This window comes from Triticum aestivum, chromosome 3B (assembly GCF_018294505.1).
Source record: "Triticum aestivum cultivar Chinese Spring chromosome 3B, IWGSC CS RefSeq v2.1, whole genome shotgun sequence".
NCBI lineage: Eukaryota > Viridiplantae > Streptophyta > Magnoliopsida > Poales > Poaceae > Triticum > Triticum aestivum.
Window position 1 is genome coordinate 32,550,279 of NC_057801.1, and position 18,783 is coordinate 32,569,061.

Sequence of the window (18,783 nt, forward strand, 5' to 3'; positions counted from 1 at the left end):
CCTCATCCGGAGGTCCAATTGCTGGAAGTTCCGGGCCTACTTTAGTTGATTTCCGGGTGGACTCAATCGAAATTCATTTGGAGCTTCAACAACTCGGATCACTTGGATGCTTTGTCGGGTCCTTAGAGCTCTTGGATTCATTCAGCGGCGGCAGAGATTTTTGAAGCACAACAAAGGCAGACACATTGAATTTTCAGAATCGTTTTGGGTGGAAGGGGAGGGTTCACTCTAGGACTATTTTTGTGTATCGAATATCTTAATTATAGGTACTTAATTACCACATTTGCATCCTTTTGGTACCCCTCTTTGTAATATGATTTTTTAATGACTCAAGCATAAGAATAAAATGTATATAATTTAAACACCCCTTTGCTACATTTTCATGGGACTAATTGTGTATATTCAAACTCATGAGTAAGGTTAGTCCTAATCACTTATCATTAACACCACAAAGGGGTGTAGATGCCCTTTCCCGAGCCTCTGCGAGAAATGTCATCCGCCTGGTACGGTGATACTAACACAGAGTGGCGCCCCCACTGATATGCTTGTCACGATTGTCAATCTCCGTCATACGCAGTAGTGTACTATTACAGTGATATAACAAGGTTTGGTCATCTATAGTTCTTTCCATATACTTCAATGGCTGATATTCTCGGTGTTTTCTATCATCAAATATGTTGTGGTTAAGGTAAAAAAAAGAAAAAAGGCATGTTATCTTATTTGTGATATCTCATTTGTTTAGAGTCGCTTTTGTGTCTATGGGTTTAGAGCCAATTGCTTGGTTGTATCCAATTTTCTCTTATATAAATCCAACTTATTTCAAAAAAGGAAAAAAAACTGCAAAAAGAAATTTTCTCCCTGAGCATACAACATGCAACCACCAAAAAGTCATCTTGTTCTTAAACATAAACTACCTCTAAAAGAACAACATGTTAGTACAGAACTTATACAAGGATCGTCACACAACCCTTATGCGCATCATGGAATCAGTGGCTTTCTCAAGGTAGTTTCTGTGAAAGCACATAGCGGAGAAAAGGAAATTTTGCATGGTGCTAAGTCTAGATTATCATGATTGTGCATCTGCAAAAATTTATAACTGTGAGTGCAATCTGTACCTAACAAGCAAGATAACCAGCAAAAAAAAGTTTTAAAAAAACTAACAGTGATGTAATGCAAATAGATAAGATTTCAAATGCGCAAATAAGAAATTGCAACACAACTGCAGATTTCAAGAAGTGCAATTTCATCAAATTTAGTATTAGATAGTAGATACTGACAGTCTGACAGTTATATACCAATTTTCTTCTAAAAAATACCTCATGGTTTTGATGATTGTACTAACAAAGAAAAAGCAGGCATTATTAGATATGAAATCTGGAAATCTTTTCAGTTCTATTTTTGTAGTGACAGGAAATATTGTGGTCACTTTTCTCATCCCTTTTAACATGATGTAGTGTAACAGAACATATCTGCATAGAAACCATATATATAACAAGCCATTAAGCCCTTTGAGAAGAAGACCTTGTTCATATTAAACAGTCACAGAGTTGAACAACAACAGATAAGGTTAAGCCTCACATGAAAATAACCATAGAGGATAAACAAAAGGCACAGCAATCCAGGCCACCAGCAACCATCATCATTCTCGCCACATTCGCAATTGGTTCCAGTGTGCAGATTTCACCAATTCCACTGGTTCTTTCCTTCCACTGTGCAAATTTCAGCCAAAATTCACCACCTTGGACACAACATTGATTCTCAAAATTGACTACGCACATCCCAAACATGATGCTCCTACTCTTTCATAGAGACAAGGACACTAGCAACAAAGTAGCGGCTTTTTCCCGGGTGTTGGAGAAAGCATAGATGATCCTTCCATTTTACAGAAGCAAGGACAATTGTACAACAAGACGATCCCACTAGGGCAGGTTCCTTGAATCCTCAACATGACAGAAACAACCGTCTATTTTGAAGCCTCCACTTTTGATCAGATTCAAATCATCACCCTTTCCAGCAGCAGTAGTAGTAGCAACTAGTCCTAGAATCACATTAGTCTGCATTTCTCCTTGTTGTGTTTGCTTGTTGTACAGTGTTTGGTGGCTGTGATGTGAGTTTACCTGGCTGGCTGGGGAGACGATGCTGCTACTCCTGAAGTTCGTCCATGGCCTGGAGCAAGAAGGGCTGGAACCTGGTGATGTTCACCTTGACGTCCTGCTTCATGATGGTGTCGGCGAGCGCCTGCCACCCCTGCTTGTGGAGGGCCTTGGGGTCCTTGAACACCATGTGATCCCTTGGGTACTTGTCCTTGAGGCTCGTCTCCTCCTCGTCGATGTAGTACTCCACGTACCGGAGCTGCATGTCCCGCGCCGGCTGCCCATAGAAGTTGGTCGCCATCCAGTCCATGTTCCCCCACGGCACAATCTGCAGCACCACCCCGTTCGTCGGCAGGAAGATCTGGTTGGTCAGCCCGGCGCCGTGCACGGCCAGAAGCACGTCGGCGGAGTTCACCAGGGCCGCGAACGCCGGCACGTCGTCGCCAGCCTCCGCCACGGTCACGTTGAACCCGATCTCCGACGCCGCGGCGGCCACCTCGTCCTGGTTCAGCAGCTTGCGCGTGCCGCCGCGCGAGATGATCAGCATCCGCGGCTGCATCCCGGGCTCCGCCCCGAGCACCGCCGGCTGGTCGCGGCGGAGCCCGTACGCGGCTCGGAGGAAGCGGGTGTAGTCCAGCATGGTGTAGTTGCGCGGGTTGCGCGTCGGGTGAGGGGCGATGATGAGGTCGCGGTCGCGGTACATGCCGAGGTACCCGCGGGAGAAGCAGTGCACGTCGGCGTCGTCGTCGAAGTTGATCACGTCGTAGTTGGAGAGCCTGCGCAGCACCGGCGTGTACTTTTGCACCCACCATGGCTTGTAGTTGGTGATCAGCAGCTGCACCTCGCCTTTCAGGTGCGCCGTGGTGAGGAACAAGGGGATCAGCACGTCCGTGTTGTCGTGGAAGAAGTTGTCCGTGTACCCGGCGACGGAGAACACCACCGCGGGGACGCGATGCTGCTTCGTGCACTGTGGCGCGGCCTCAGGGGAGGCGACAGACTTGACAGTCACCTCCACCACGGCGGGCAGGAGGAAGTCGTCGTTCCGGGCGTAGGGCCGGAGCCGCTTCTCGCCCTTCTCGTCGAAGCCGCCGCCGCCGGACGGGTTGACGAGGTACATTGTCTTCTGGCTGGGGCTGACGCGGATGTCGCCAGACAGCTTGCAGACCGCCGGCCGCGCGTAGGGGAACCCCTCGTCCACGCCATTTTCGTCGCAGCTCATCGGACCGGCGGCGACATTGCTGCTGCTGTTGCTCTTCCTTTCTCCCTGAGCTGAATCCACCATCAAGAGTCGCATTAGATACCAGCAGATCTAGCAACCACATTTCTTTCTCTACAGAGAGATGTGGCACATCTTCTTTTTCTATACAAAGATCTAGTAGCACGTTTCTATTTCTAACAACTACTAATCCGGGGAAAATAATTAATTGAAGTGGGCAACCAAATTTTGCCCAGATTGCAGAGTACAGAGCATTGAATCTCTGAAAGAGGTTGCCTGCCTACCTGGGATTGATAATTTTGCTCTGCTTTCCTTCTAGTATTAATTAAGGTGCCAAGAAAAAGAGAGCTCAAGAAGAGATTCACTTACATGGCATTGGTGCCGAGGTGTTGGCCGGCGCCGGCGCCTTCTCGGCGTGCTCCTTTCTGGAGACCGCCTCCGGCACCCCGGGCTCTCGAGAGCCGGCAGTCGCCGGGCCCTTCTCCGTCAGATCGACGCGATCCACGGCGCTGCCGTTCCTGCCGCCAGTAAATGCGGGTTCTTCGGGCGCCGACGAGGAGGACGACGGCGGAGCGTTCTGGAGCAGGGCCGAGGTGGTGGCTGGCGGCGGAACCGGCAGCAGCAGAGCAGCAGTAATTGTTAGATCGAATCGAATGTGGCACAGCACAGTAGGGCAGAGCGGAGGAGTAATTGGTGAATCGGGACGGAGGGCACGCACCGAAGACCGGGGAGTAGACGGCGTAGAGCTTGGCGAGGGAGACGTAGGTGAGGAGCGCGAGGCAGCAGCCGGCGAGCAGGCCGGCGGCGAGCTTCCGGGGCTCGATCTTGGCGCCGGAGGCGAGGAAGGCCCGGATGAGCCGCGGCGGCGCCGGCCTCCGCTCCCCCGGGCCCGCGCCCGGCAGCTTGGACGGCCGCGCGTACGCCGTCGTCGACGCCATCCGCGCACTCAGGCCGGCAGGGATCTGTCGCCGCTCAACCGAAGGAGAGAGAGAGAGAGAGAGAGAGGCTGGCCGGCTGGATGTAGTCCGTGGGGAGAGAGAGGTAGAAGAGGAGGACAGGGGAGGAAGTGGGGGTGGCGGGGAGTGCGCGTGGGGTATGGGAATGGGATGACGGTGACCGACCGTGCGGGTGGGACGCCGCGCTGTGGCGGTGGCCTTTTCCCATTGACACGCGCTCGCGCTGCCGTGCCGGCGTTTGACTCCTCACGTGGCCCGCACCGGCACCGACAGGAATTCTCCCGTGCCCCAACGTGAAAACAGCGGGCCGGTGCGGTGCGCCGCCGTGCTGCCGCCGACCAGAGCAGAGCGCGTGCGTGGTCGACGGAGGTGTGGTAGAGCCGGACTCACGCAAAATGTTATATACCGACATCCTATTGTCCTTTTCTCAATGCACATTTAATCAAGAGAAAATTCTGAAATAAACCTTGAATTTGCACTCTCAGTCTAAATCAAACCTTCAACTCAAAACCCCTGAGATTGGCACTCTACTTTCTAATCCCAATCAATTCCCGTTGATTTCTGCTAAATACTCCCTCCGTCCCAAAATAAATGTCTTGAGCTTAGTACAAATTGTATTAGAGTTAGTACAAAGTTAAGACACTTATTTTGGAACGGAGGGAGTACTTAGTTTGTCGCATCTGAAAAAGGACAATCCCGACCAGGACCACACGCTTATCTAACGGGCTGCATGGGCCTCCACGTCATCTCCAACTCCTTCCGACACTGCTTCCAGGGCCGACCCTAGAACCATGGTGGCCCTAGGGCGAATGAGGGGTATTAGAGGGTAACGTAAATACTTTCACCCGCATATATTGTATATCATGAAATTATTATGAAGGTATAAAAAATCAAAGCTGTAATTTTATTAGCAAAGAAAACCTTACTACATCATGTATATGTGATTACATGGTGCAAACAATAATTATGAGACACATATACTTAACCATAAGTTACTATCGGATAAATATAACGTGTCGAGGGGGGGGGGGGGGCAAATGCCCCCGGTGTGCCCCATAACAGTTTTGAATATATGGTATGCAAATCACATTTTGTATAATTAGAGGCAAATCGAGTTCCGACGCATATCATTCACTGTTGTGTACACGGAATTAGAGGCAGTCAAGAAAGAGGAAAATGTACGCGCATCTGTTGTGTACGTAGTAAATATCACTTTACTATTTGTGGCTTCACTGTTGCTTTGCTCTGTAGGGACGACTGATAGGTGGCGGTACGGTCGTGGGCATTGTCTTCCTGGCCGTCATAGTTCGCGTCGCCATCCTGATCAAGAATGCTTTCGCCCCGCCGCCGGCTGCCAACAACATGGTCGTGGCTCCAATCATAGTCCCACCATAACCATATCCACGGAATCATTGAGGTACAGTTGTTATCTAAATTTTGACACATCTTGTAGATGTTTTGCTTATCTATAAATGGTGAGAAATCGATCTCTTCCATTTTGGCAAGGTGGAGTTGAAACCTGGACAGAGAATAGAGAAACTTTTCCGAGTTTTGCTATTCACAATTCCCTTGCTCCGAACGCATCAAGGGTGAAAATTCCAGTAGAAATCTTTCCTTCAAAGTTTTATTTGAAATTCCTGTGAACCGAACAGGCCATAAGACTAGTTTTTTTTTCACTTCTCTATTTCTCCTTCATATTTATTACTCCCTCCGTCCCATAAATGTCTTACATTATGGAACAGAGAGAGTATAGTTTTTCAGACGCATGTGTGGAGGATGACTCCTGCAAGAGAGCCCACCCCCTATTTTTTTTCATATTTCTCTTTTCCACACAGACAAAAACGACATGTAAACAACTACTCCTTCCGTCCCAAAATAAGTGTCTTAAACTTAGTAAAATTTTATACTAAAGTTAGTACAAAATTAAGACACTTATTTTGAGCCGGGGAGAGTATAAGTCTTCTACTCCCCCCGTCCAAAATACTTGTCAGAGAAATGGATAAAAATGAGAGTAGTTAGGACTAAAATTGCATCTAGATACATCCATTCATCCAACAAGTATTTTCGGACAGAGGGAGTATTATATTGTTGTTAGGGTAGCCACAATGTGATTGAGGCCAAATATGCCACGTTATCATGCATGGTAGTGATCAGTGGCGGAGCTTGGGCCAAATCTTTGGAGGGGCAATGAGCTAAGGAGGGGCAAAACTATGAGGTTTAACCTGTTTTTGCTAGACATATGGCAGAAAAACTAATGAGTAGTAGGTGTTTTTTTCTTGGGCTAGGGGGGGCCACCGCCTAGGTTGGCCCCCATGAAGCTCCGCCACTGGTAGTGATGCCAACTTCGATAGATGTCCGCAATAGTGCCATCGTAAAATCGTTGCTAGGTGGATCCAAGCGGACACAAGATAGTATAAAAAGACTCTTCTTTCTCAAATATATCCAGGTCTCTTTCCTCACCCATCAATGAACCTCACATTATTTATTTCGTCGAGATAATTTGGCATGGGAGCAGCTACATGCTCTGGTTCCCTTGAAATCAGCTTTTGGCATCTGGCTCACAATGTGTTAGAACTAGTTCCATAGCCTAAAAGTGAATTTGTCATGAGTGTATGGCATACATTGCGGATGCCCTTACATGACTTGTGAGTATAATTGGGGAGGTGGCGCACACCTGCACGCTCCATGGGCCGCAGGCAATGTCGGTTTCATTTTTGTATTTAAATTTTTTAAAAGAATAATGATTGAAATGAAAGCATAAGTAACATAAAATTCTGTATATATTTTTGAAATAAATGTGAAACGTACAATACTAATAGAAATATTATCATGAAAAAGGTATCAAAAAATACACTGCAAAAAAATCATCTGCTAGAAGAAATATTTATTTCAATTAAAAATGCTCTCAAAATTATAAAAACAGTCTAACCTTGTAGAATTTCACGAAGTATGAACAATTTTTGCATTTTTATTAAGAAATCCATGTTTTTTTATATAATGTTTGTGAATTATGGAAAAGTTCAAAAATTCAAAGAAACCTTTAACAATTTTAAATGTGCGTAATTTTTCTAAAACTATCATGAATGATAGAAAATTATCATGTTTAAAAATAAATAAATATATAAAACAAAAAAAATGACAAATCAATGGAAGGGATAAGAAAAAAACGAAGAAAAAAGAAAAGAAAACTGGCACCAACTAGCGACGCGCGGGTAAATGTGTGTGGAAACCTCACAATACCCGCTGGCCCAGCCCATACCCAGCCCACCCTTCTTCCTCTGACACCGCACCTCCGTCGCTCCAATCTTCCGCCGCCGTCGCCTCCTCTTCCGACGCATCTCTGGCCCCTCTCCGGTGCTCTCCTCCGGCTCAGAGCAGAGCCCGCTTGGGCACTGTCGGCAAACCTTCTTCCTTCGCCTCCGAGGAGCAGCCAGGAGTGGGCGTCGCCGGCGAGAAGTCTGCCTCATCGCCGACGGTGACCTCGGGCTCCTGTCGGCGGTTATTCAAGGTAAGTTTCTTACCTTTGGACTGCTTCTCCTTGAGATTATCTCCAGTTGCATGTAGTCACTGGTCCTCTACTGAATTGATCAAGAAATAAATTAACACAAAGCAGCCTAGATATTTCTCAACCAAAACAGAAAAAACAATTAAATAAATAAAGACATGAACAAATTACAGCAATTGAGGATGATTAGATTTAGCACACCTCTAATGCGTGCTCCAGTCCGGAGCGTCGCTTTTCCGTTACCAGTCTGGCAGAAACACAGGAAGCCTCTTATACACCAGTATAACTTGAGTGGCTCTTATTACCAGTAATATGTTGTGGAACAGGGAAGCAGATTTGTGAGGCTGTTTGTGTTCACCAATAGGTGTGAAGCTCTGCTGCGCGTTTAATTGTAACGTCGAGCGAGTTTTGGTGGCGATGGACGGTGGCACATCTAGCAAGAGACGAGTGGAAGCCTCGGGCGAGGGAGAGAGCAGCGGCAAGAGGCAGAATGTCACCATGGGGATGGACGCCCTCGACTGCCCCGTCTGCTTTCATCCCCTCACACCTCCTATATACCAGGTAGGTTACATGTGTATATATTCAATTACCGGTCTCTCAAAGTTCAGATGAAATTAAAAACTAACCGTTGGATCTAGTGCTACTTGCTAAAAAACAGTTTCTTGTGACAGCATGGAACAGAGTAGATATGGTCGCTGAAATTTTGTATCCGTAGAGAATTAGGACACTAATAATTTTGGTTGAGATCAAAACTGTCAGCACTAATCTACACTGTCTATTAGTCTACAGCTGTTCCCTAGTAGGATATTAATCAGGGGCGCACCACGCACACACAATGTTACTTGCTAAAAAACAGTTTATTGAGACAATATGGTCAGAGTAGCTATGGTCGCTGACATTCGTTTTGTAGAGAATGTATTAGGACAGTAATATTTTGATCGATACTGAAACTGTTATCAACTATGTACAACCGTTTTTTAGTCCACAGCTGTTCCCTAGTAGGCTATGGATCAGGGGTGGATGATATATATACCTCTCTAATAGCATTATGTTTGATTTGCCCCCCTTTGGAGTTGTATATCGGTCATACTATAAGTTCACAACTTCAAATTTACAGACTTATGAATAGTTCAGAAATTTTGTGCGGTACTGACTTATCATATTGCTTTGTAGTAGAGTGCTTCAACAGTTCAACTCTGTTTTCTGTTAAAAAGTTTTTCTCACATGTGGACTCGGCTAATTCTTCCTTTTCTACAGTGTTCTGTGGGGCATTTCGTATGCTCGTCTTGCCGCCCGAAGCTCGTGCGCAACAAGTGTCACTTGTGCTCTGCCGAAACTACCTTCAAGCGCTGTCTAGGGATGGAACGTCTCATGGAATCAGTCACAGTCGCTTGCTGCAATGCCAATTATGGATGCGCCCAAAAGCTGACTTACTACCAGAGGGAAGAACACGAGGAGGCATGCCCTAACACCCCATGTTTCTGCCCGGAGTCCAGCTGCAGCTTTGCAGGGCCAACAGACGCCCTCCTTGAACATTTTGCCTCCCAGCACAAGTGGCCATGTACAACCATCAAATACTATGAAGATGTTAAGTTCCACCTAGAACCAGGTCTACATTTTCTTCGTACCGAAGAAAGGGTAATTTTCTTGCTCAACGTGGCACTAGAGCCAGTCGGGCATGCCATCTCTGTTGTCTGCATCCAACCTAAAGGTACAAACTCCAAGTTCAAATGTCAAATGTCCTACAGTTGCTTTACAACTGGCTATTATCAGAGTTCAACGTACAAGATACGAAGCTCATTGCTGTCTGATGGGCTACCAAAGGGATACAACCTAATTCTGCCCAAGGATGAGGTACCTGATGATGGAAAGGGTATCCCGCTTAGGTTCTGCATTCATGATCCTACTAAAATAAAGGTGCACGAGCCCATTTATCTGAAGCTAGTACAGGGTGTATGAAGGCGCAAGGTTTAGTGTGGACTGCTCTGACTCACGGCTTTCACTGTTTTGGGTTCAGGACTTGTATATGTTTAGGGGCGCTATCTTCGTCTGGCGCGTTCTGTTGTTGTTTTTATTTTTCTGGGCTTGTTGAGCTGTGCCCTCAGCAGAACCTATGTACTGTGTTGTGAGACTTGGGTGTGTGTGTGTGGACTTGACTCTGTATGTGTGCTCTGTGGTGGTTTGCTTTATTTATAAAGCAGGGCGAAAGCCTTTTTCGGTATGTTTAGGGGCTTCATGATATCAGACTGCTTTGTAGTTGTTTCGATGAAGTGCATTCTGTTTTGGTGTCTCATTGAAGTGCATTCTGTTTTGGTGTTTCGTTTTCATGCTTCAGTATGCGAGTTCTCAGAGAGTAGGAATGTTTTCCTGATCCGGGAGGCTCCCGATCAAATGTTTGATGCTGTGAAAATTGTGAGTTGTGACACCATTATGAAATTGCATCTGAAGCACTAAATGACCATTTGGTTCTACTCAATGATGCAATCTTTGTTGTTTGGTGCTTTAAACTGCTCACGAACATAAATGGAAAACACTGGAACGCATTTTTTTATGATGGCAAATACTAAGATTGTAACATGTGTCTACACTTTTGACAAAGCTTGTCGTTTTGTGTTGTTGTTTCAAGTTTGAAACAAGTGAATGGGTTACTGTGATCATATAAGTGTACATAGGCATAGATTCACTTGCTTATTTTCAACTGTTATTTGTTGGATACAGACATACGGTTAAGAACCTGTTTGGAAGTTTATTCAATTTCTTTTCCAATCAAGTCATAATTTTGCTTTATGTTTCAAGTTTCCCACGGCATAAGCTCAATCTTCTTGTGTATTTAGGAAAAACTCATCGTTTGATTACTTTTCTTTTATAGGAACTTAACTTTCAAATAGTTTAGAGGTTTTAACTTTAAGCACCAACCCAAAAGAGGTGACAGCACATACTCAAAGGTGGGTTATAAGAAGTCCCCTTCACGCGATCCCTGCGGTTGGACCCCACGCCCGACGTGCACAAAAAAAAAGAAGACTGAAGGGCGCCCCTATGTTTCGCATTCGCATTAAGCGACACATGAGTGAACCCCTCGCCGAAGCGAACCACCAGTTGGGCCGGCCCACGCGCGCGGGCAACACCAGCCACTTTTTTTTTCACATTTTTTGTTTTCGTGTTTTGCTTTGTTTTTCTTACCTTTGTTTATACTTTCAAATATTATAAATATATATATTGCAAAAAACACTCTTAAAAACATGTTAAAAAATTGAACAAGTATTTGAAAAATGTTCCACAAGTATTAAAAATGTTGAACAACTATATAAAAATGTTGAACAGGTATTTCAAAAATGTTGAACGAGTATTTGAGAAATGTTAAACAAGTATTTGAAAAAAATGTTGATCATGTATATAAAAATGTTGAACCGGTATTTGGAAAATGTTGATCGAGTATTGGAAACATGTTGAACAAGTATTTGAAAAACTGTTGTTCATGTATATAAAAATGTTTAACGGGTATTTGAATAATGTTGAACATTGTATTAAAAATGTTGAATTATTATTTGAATTTTTTTGAAGAAGTATTTATAAATATGTTGATCATGTATATAAAAATGTTGAACAAGTAGTTAAAAAAAATGTTGAGCATGTATATAAGAATGTAGAATAATAAATAAATAAATAACCCAAAAAACCCAAAGGAAAAAACAAAGATAAAAAACCCGAAGAAACTAATGTAACCCGGAGGAAAAAAAAGTGAACGGAGAAAACCAGACTTTTTCTCTATATGTAGGGTTCCCCTACTACTGGCACGAACTGAAAGTTAGCCCAGTGGCTTGATGGAGTTGCTTAATCAGTTATTTTGGTTAACTGACCACGACCCGCATCTGATTTCTTTTGGGGTGGGTGGGTTGTAGTAGGTAGGGTACGTGGAAGCAATGCCTATTCTATTTCAAAGCATTGTGCTTCTTAACATATGAAATAATTCTAGATGGAGACTCAGAATGAGATTGCTCTGGACCGTTTCCAACCCCCACTCTGGTGGCGTATGGAACCCGGGCCTTTTATATACTAAACTAAGTGACCCATTGCGCCCATGATGCAAAGGCCAAATGCAACCGAAAGGTTGGGCGAACTATATGAAACCTTCTTTGACACTCAGAAACCTCTTTTCAAAGCATCGGCGAATAGTTCTTAAATTGCTCAAACCATTTTTCTAAGCCTTCCTGACCGATTATATTGAATTATGTTTTAGCTTAATTACGTGCAAAGTCTGATATTAACTTATGACATGACAACCTACAATATGATGTTAGTTTATTTTTAGGGGCTATGTTTTAGTTGTGCTTCTATCAAGTTAACATGTCCTTGGTACTGTATTTATCAATTTCAGACAACGTGTCCGCGGACAACGAACATGGCGCCAGCTATCCAACAAGAATCACAAAATAAAATTGGACACTGAATTTCATTGATTTTTTCGGAATAGTTCCTACATAGCAAAAGACCTAAAAACAACTAATAATAAATCCTACTCTACTCATCCCCAACCGAGGATTGCTCGTCGGCCTCCGCGCAGGACGGTCCCGCGCCCGCTTTGTTGTTGAAGTTGGTCAGGATGGCATGGCGGTGTGCAGAGGCTCGTACATGGCCCGATGTCGATGATCGGTCAGGAAGTCTGCCCCCACCATTGCCACGATGACAGCTTCGGACGCAGGCTCCGCCTTTAGTTGTTCCTTTGTCTGTCGAAGCTCCTCCAAGAGCTGACCAGTGGGATCCTGAGCACGGACATTGGTGACTCCTCGGTCGATGAGGGTGCCTGCTCCTTGTCATCTGCCTCCGCCAACACCCGATCATAGTGTTGCCTGGCTGAAGCATGCTGAACTCAGACACCAACGGCTCTTCAACCGGAGCAGGTGCATGTTCCACTTCCACCTGCGAACGCATGACACTTCTCCATGGGGTCGCCCTCCTCCATATCCTTCAAGCGTTCCGGAGAGCTCGAAGGTTGGCCTCTGCCAACGCGTGGCTGGTGCTGGGCCACCGTGTTGCAGACCTTCGCTGCAATTTGGGCGTGGTGCGCAGGTGTGAGGCTCTTGTACCACATGGTGAAGGAGTGGCCCATGGCGACAGCTGATGATGAATGAGAGGGCGGAGGTGATTCGAGGGCGACTCGGTTGGTCAGAGGACCTCCCTAGACCCCCGCATCCCATCCCCGTCGACACGGCTAGGACCTTAGGTAGCTTCCTCTTGGATTTGATGGCTACACATAAAACTACAAACTAAAAGATCAGTATGTCAAATAACCCCTAACTTATAAAATATTTTGAAGTTAGATTGGCATGCAAACATAGATATGCCAAAATACCTAACCAGGCCGCCTAGGACTAACAAGGTTTAAAACCAAATTATCGGGTGTCATTAGTTAATAGTTATTTTCACTAGAGGGGCAACAAACACATCATGTTTAGACATGATAAATCGATAACCACATGGAAGGGAGAGGTAGATCATTTCATTTTCTATTACTAAGTGCTAACAATATATGTTTCTATATATGAAAACCGATGACACAATTTGTTGATTTGTTCATTACATATTATTGATAGGCATGCATGCACTTGTTCATTGAATTGTTGTCATATATATTCCCTCCGTTCCTAAATATAAGTATTTTTTAGAGATTCCAATATATACTACATACGGATGTATACAGACATATTCTAGATTCTATATTCACTCTATTTTGCTCCGTATGTAGTCTATATTCGAATCTAAAAAGACTTATATTTAGAAACAGAGGGAGTATTTGTTATGCTTGTGATTTTATGTTGTCAATTGTTGATGCTGAAATACAAAAGAAATGGTTCTTGCCATCGTGTTGAAGGGAATTACACAGGTCGTGGTACCATTTTGGCAAAACATTGATTCATTTTCAATTTTGTCAAATTTCTGGCACTCAATACGTCCAATTTTTAGAAAGGTCATGCTAATTTTTCCCTTGAACGTATTTTTCTACTTATAGTAATTTGAATATGGTCTAAAGATTTGTCATCGTCAACGTAGCAAATGGAGTGGGCCAACTATTTTGACACTAGGGGTTTGCGTGCTGATATTGGATTGGATGAAAATTGCTTCTACCTGCCGTTTACGGAGGACTACAATTTTATGATGGTATATTTTACGACGTAGCCGTTCCCTTAATTGTTTGCAGAAGCCATCAATGAGGGGCATAATGACCGTTGTGTAGCCATCAAATCCATGATGCGGATACAAAAATCCCACACACATACCTAAATCTGGGCATTCGTCGTGTCGGGTGGTTTGGGCTGAGCTTTGTAAAGCTTGACCTCAAATCTCAAGCATGAGCCTGGCCCGGCCTGGCCGAACCACATGAACAGTCCCCTTTAAATTAAAGTAATGATTGTAGGGATATTTAACATATATTATACCTATATTTTTCATAAAATAATGATTTCTGCCATGTTTGGTCTTATTTTTGGGCTTTTGGGCCGGGCTTCAGATGGAAAAGCCGAGTTCGAGCCCGGCCTGAATGTCGGGCTTTTGGGCTGGGCTAACCGGGTTGGGCTTTCCATGCCCGGGTCTACATATACCCATGTTTCTCATGGCATAAATCCTACCCATGCCCTATCCATCGGGTGCAAAACATGTCTGTGCATGTACCAAATGGTATCCATGTCCGATGGGTACCCATTAGGCGTATCAATGCAACAACAATGAAGGGTGGCGGCGTAGTTGCCAGCTCCTTTTGTGTGGTGGAGGCACCAATGAGTTATTCCTATGGTTGGGAAATTGGTGATCGAGAAGAGGAGAGAATGGAGCGTGGTACAACTGGGAAAGCATGACAAGCAGAGCCCACACTGTCAGATGGGAGAGCTCCACCGGCCTTTGGATCATGGAGTAGGAGGTGCAAATTGACTGTCATATTGTCGTTTTGGACTTCAGCTTATTTGTGAAGACTCGTTAGCTTGGGGTTTATGACACATATGGCCCACATATGAGATAATCGGGTAGGGTTTGGGCATACCGATGGGCAAAAAATACCCTACTCGTTAGTGTTAGACTGTATTTCCATGTGTATATTGTAACGTTGTATACCACCTCATTATATATATATGTGATAGGCCACTCCTAGAGGGTTGTGCCGACTCTCCCCAAAGCCTATTGTCTTACATGGTATCACGCTAGGTTACGTCCGCTTCCGCCTAAAAACCCTAAACCGCCGCCGCCGCCGCCGCCGCCACCGCCGCCGCCGCCGCGCCCGCCGCCGCCGCCGCCCGACTGCTATGACGTCCGCCGCTGCGTCCGGCTCCACCGCCACCGGTTTTCTGCCGGCCTCCCTCGCGGCACTTCTCTCGAGGCCGTTGGATGCCGCCTCCCTTCAGGCGCCGATCGGGACACGGAGCGTCGGCTCCCTCTTCGCGCTCCCGCCGGCTGCTACTTCGCCCGGGCAGGCGCTTGTGGCCCACACCACCGCCGCCCCGTCAACCGCGGCTGTCGCACCCTCGGCCACTGCGCCGCTGGTGGCGGAGGACGTCGCGCTGGCAGGCTTCGCGGCGTCAACCGCGGCCATCGCGCCCTCTGTCACCGCGCCGGCTGCCCCTCCGACTGTCTCCACGGTGTTCTCACCTCAGCCAATCTCCTCGATGGGATCGCAGCCGCCGCCGCCGTTTCACTTCGGCCATCTCATCACCATCAAGTTGTCGTCGGACAATTACATCTTCTGGCGCGCGCAGGTTCTTCCGCTTCTTGGGAGTCACTACCTGCTTGGCTATGTCGACGGCTCTCTCCCTTGCCCTCCTGCGCTGGTTGACAGCGTGCATGGTCCGGTCTATAATCTGGCTCACCGTGTCTGGACAGGGCAGGATCAGGCGAACCTCTCCTCCATCCAGGGGTCGCTCTCTCCGGCCGTTGCTGGGCTTGTTGTCTTCGCCAAGACGTCCCACGAGGCATGGACTATTCTTGAGCGCTCGTTTGCGGCACAGTCGCAGGCTCGTGTATCTGGGCTCCGTCGCCAACTTGGGGAGTGTCAGAAGCTTGACTCCACCGCCACTGAGTTCTACAACAAAGTCAAGAGTCTCGCCGACAGCCCCTCACCGACTCCAAGTTCAACTTGTTTATTGTCAATGATCTTGATGAGGAGTATGACGCCCTAGTCGAGATCATCAATGAGAGGGGCAACTCCACGCCCATGCCAGCACACGAGGTCTTTTTACGCCTCCTTCTTACTGAGCAACGAGTCGAGACGCGCCGATCCAGGGGCAACGGCGCCCTCTCGGCAAACGCCGCCACCAAGGGTGGTCGCTCCTCTGCTTCATCCAGGGCTCCTTCGGGGCAGTCACCACCACCCGCCTCGGCCCCTCCTCCTACTGCGACGCTACCAGGGGCTGGCGGTCCACGTGTGTGCCAGCTTTGTGGTCGCGATGGGCACTGGGCCTCGAAGTGTCACAAGCGCTTCCAGCGGGGTTTTCTTGGTCTTGGCAATGACGGGAAGGATACACGCAACTTTGCTCGTCAGGTCGCCATGGCTGATCGTCCGCCGCCGCAGAAGCCACAGGGACACACTCAGTCCTACTCCATTGATCCCCACTGGTACATGGACTCTGGGGCGACAGAGCACCTGACCAGTGAGATGGGGAAGCTTCACACTCGTGAACCCTACCATGGCTCCGACAAGATCCACACCGCCAATGGAGCAGGTATGCACATCTCTCATATTGGTCAAGCATCACTTCCCACTAGACATGCCAATAGGAGTCTTCAACTTCGCAATGTTCTTCGAGTTCCATCTGTGACACGTAATCTTCTTTCAGTTCTAAAATCACTCGTGATAATAATGTGCTTTGTGAATTTCATCCTTTTGATCTTTTTATTAAGGATCGGGGCACGAGGGACATTCTTCTTAGTGGGCGGCTCTGCCAAGGTCTCTATCGTCTGGAGCATCCTGGCGTCGCTCGCGTCTTCAGTGGAGTTCGGGTATCTCCGTCACAGTGGCATGCTCGTCTTGGTCACCCGGCCACACCTATTGTCCGGCATGTTTTGCGTCGTCATGAGCTTCCTAGTGTGTCTAGTAATAAAGATGTAGCAGTGTGTGATGCTTGTCAGCAGGGGAAGAGTCATCAACTTCCTTTTTCGGAGTCCAGTCGTGAGGTGAAACATCCTTTAGAACTTGTGTTTTCAGATGTATGGGGTCCTGCTCAGACTTCTGTTAGTGGTCATAATTATTATATCAATTTTGTTGATGCTTACAGCCGCTTTACCTGGCTTTATCTTATCAAACGTAAATCTGATGTGTTTGACATTTTTGTTCAGTTCCAAAAACATGTTGAACGCCTTCTCAAGCACAAAATTGTTCATGTTCAGTCGGACTGGGGTGGCGAGTATCGCAACCTCAACTCCTTCTTTCAGTCGCTTGGGATCACTCACCGTTTAGCATGTCCACATACACATCAGCAGAATGGTTCAGTAGAACGTAAGCATCGTCATATTGTTGAAGCTGGTCTGACTCTTTTGGCCCATGCATCTGTTCCGTTTCATTTTTGGAGTGATGCTTTCACCACTGCATGTTTTCTCATCAATCGTACTCCCACTCGTGTTTTGAATATGAAGACTCCCATTGAAGTTCTCCTTAATGAACAACCGGATTACACCTTTCTCAAGGTGTTTGGGTGTGCTTGCTGGCCCCATCTCCGTCCATATAACAAGCGTAAGCTCGAGTTTCGTTCCAAGAAGTGTGTTTTTCTTGGTTATAGCTCTCTTCATAAAGGATACAAATGTCTTCATGTTCCCAATAATCGTGTCTACATCTCTCGGGATGTTGTGTTTGATGAGCATGTTTTTCCCTTTGCCAAACTCCCTGTGTCCACTACCGAGCCACCTGTCATGCATTCATCCTCTGTTGCTTCTGACCAATTTGATGATGTTGCATATTCTCCTCTATTGTTGCCTAACCATGGTGCAGGCACTGGTCGTGGGGCTCGTTTGGAGATTCTGGAAGCGCCGTCTTCCTCTTCGTCGCCATCGCCTTCATCCTTGGCACCTTCTGTTGTGCATGAGGAGCACATGGCGCCCCTGCATGGCCTCGGTTTCCGTGCTCATGCACGGCCGATCGACGTCCTGGCCCGGTCGCCTCTGGCTTCTGGGCTGCCTTCGCCATCGTCGCGCCCTGCAACCCCGCCGACTGCGCCGGCCTCCTCGGTCCCCGTCTCGCCCAGGGCGTCGGGGCAGTCATCACCAGGCCTGGCCTCGCCCGCCCCTGCCTCGCCCAGGGTGTCTGGGCCCTTCTCACCAGGGCCGGCCTCGCCTGCTCTCGCCTCGCCAAGGCCGTCTGGGCCGGTGTCACCGGAGCTGGCCTCGCCCACCCTCGGTTCGCCCATGGCCTCTGAGCCCCTGTCGTCGGGCCAGTCTTCGCCATGCAGCCCGGAGTCGTCTGTCCCGAGCTCGCCTGAGGTGATTCCTGCATCTCCGGCGACCATCACGTCTCCGTCACCTTCGCCTCCGCCGGCTCTTGCTGCTGCTCTACGTCCACATACGCGCAGTCGGAGTGGCATTTTTCAGCCTAAGCAACGTCACGATGGCACAGTTGCTTGGTTAGCGGCGTGCATGTCTGCTGCTCTCGCAGATCCATCCTCTGAGCCACGCACATATCAAGCTGCTATGCGCATTCCTCATTGGAGAGAGGCCATGGAGCAGGAGTATCAAGCGCTTCTTCGCAATCAGACATGGACTCTTGTTTCTCCACAATCACGGGTAAATGTCATTGATTCCAAATGGGTTTTCAAAGTGAAGAGGCATTCTGATGGGTCCATTGAGCGCTATAAGGCTCGTCTGGTTGCTCGTGGTTTTCGACAACGTTTTGGACTTGACTATGAAGACACCTTCAGTCCAGTGGTCAAGCCTACTACCATCAGACTTCTTCTCTCTCTGGCTGTTACTCGAGGTTGGTTTCTTCGTCAGCTTGATGTTCAAAATGCTTTTCTTCATGGTGTCTTGGCGGAGGAGGTTTACATG

At 47.1% G+C, this 18,783-nt stretch overlaps 2 protein-coding genes across 4 annotated transcripts; one reads left to right on the forward strand and one right to left on the reverse strand.

Moving 5' to 3' along the window:
• Positions 1-1,470: 1,470 nt before the first annotated feature.
• Positions 1,471-4,393, reverse strand: LOC123068400 (beta-1,2-xylosyltransferease XAX1). 2 transcript variants are annotated; one of them, XM_044490989.1, is made up of 4 exons: positions 4,028-4,393; positions 3,679-3,909; positions 2,118-3,362; positions 1,471-2,038 (listed from the first exon to the last, which is right to left on the reverse strand). In XM_044490989.1, exons 1-3 carry the CDS (start codon positions 4,245-4,247, stop codon positions 2,143-2,145), a joined length of 1,671 nt encoding a protein of 556 aa, XP_044346924.1. In that variant the 5' UTR covers positions 4,248-4,393; the 3' UTR covers positions 1,471-2,038; positions 2,118-2,142. The 2 variants fall into 2 exon arrangements, with proteins under 2 accessions (XP_044346924.1, XP_044346923.1); XM_044490988.1 differs by having other exon boundaries at positions 1,471-3,362; positions 4,028-4,391.
• Positions 4,394-7,523: 3,130 nt separating this feature from the next.
• Positions 7,524-10,011, forward strand: LOC123064568 (putative E3 ubiquitin-protein ligase SINA-like 6). 2 transcript variants are annotated; one of them, XM_044488026.1, is made up of 3 exons: positions 7,524-7,773; positions 8,097-8,331; positions 9,028-10,011. In XM_044488026.1, exons 2-3 carry the CDS (start codon positions 8,188-8,190, stop codon positions 9,727-9,729), a joined length of 846 nt encoding a protein of 281 aa, XP_044343961.1. In that variant the 5' UTR covers positions 7,524-7,773; positions 8,097-8,187; the 3' UTR covers positions 9,730-10,011. The 2 variants fall into 2 exon arrangements, with proteins under 2 accessions (XP_044343961.1, XP_044343960.1); XM_044488025.1 differs by having other exon boundaries at positions 8,135-8,331.
• The last annotated feature ends 8,772 nt before the right edge of the window (positions 10,012-18,783 follow it).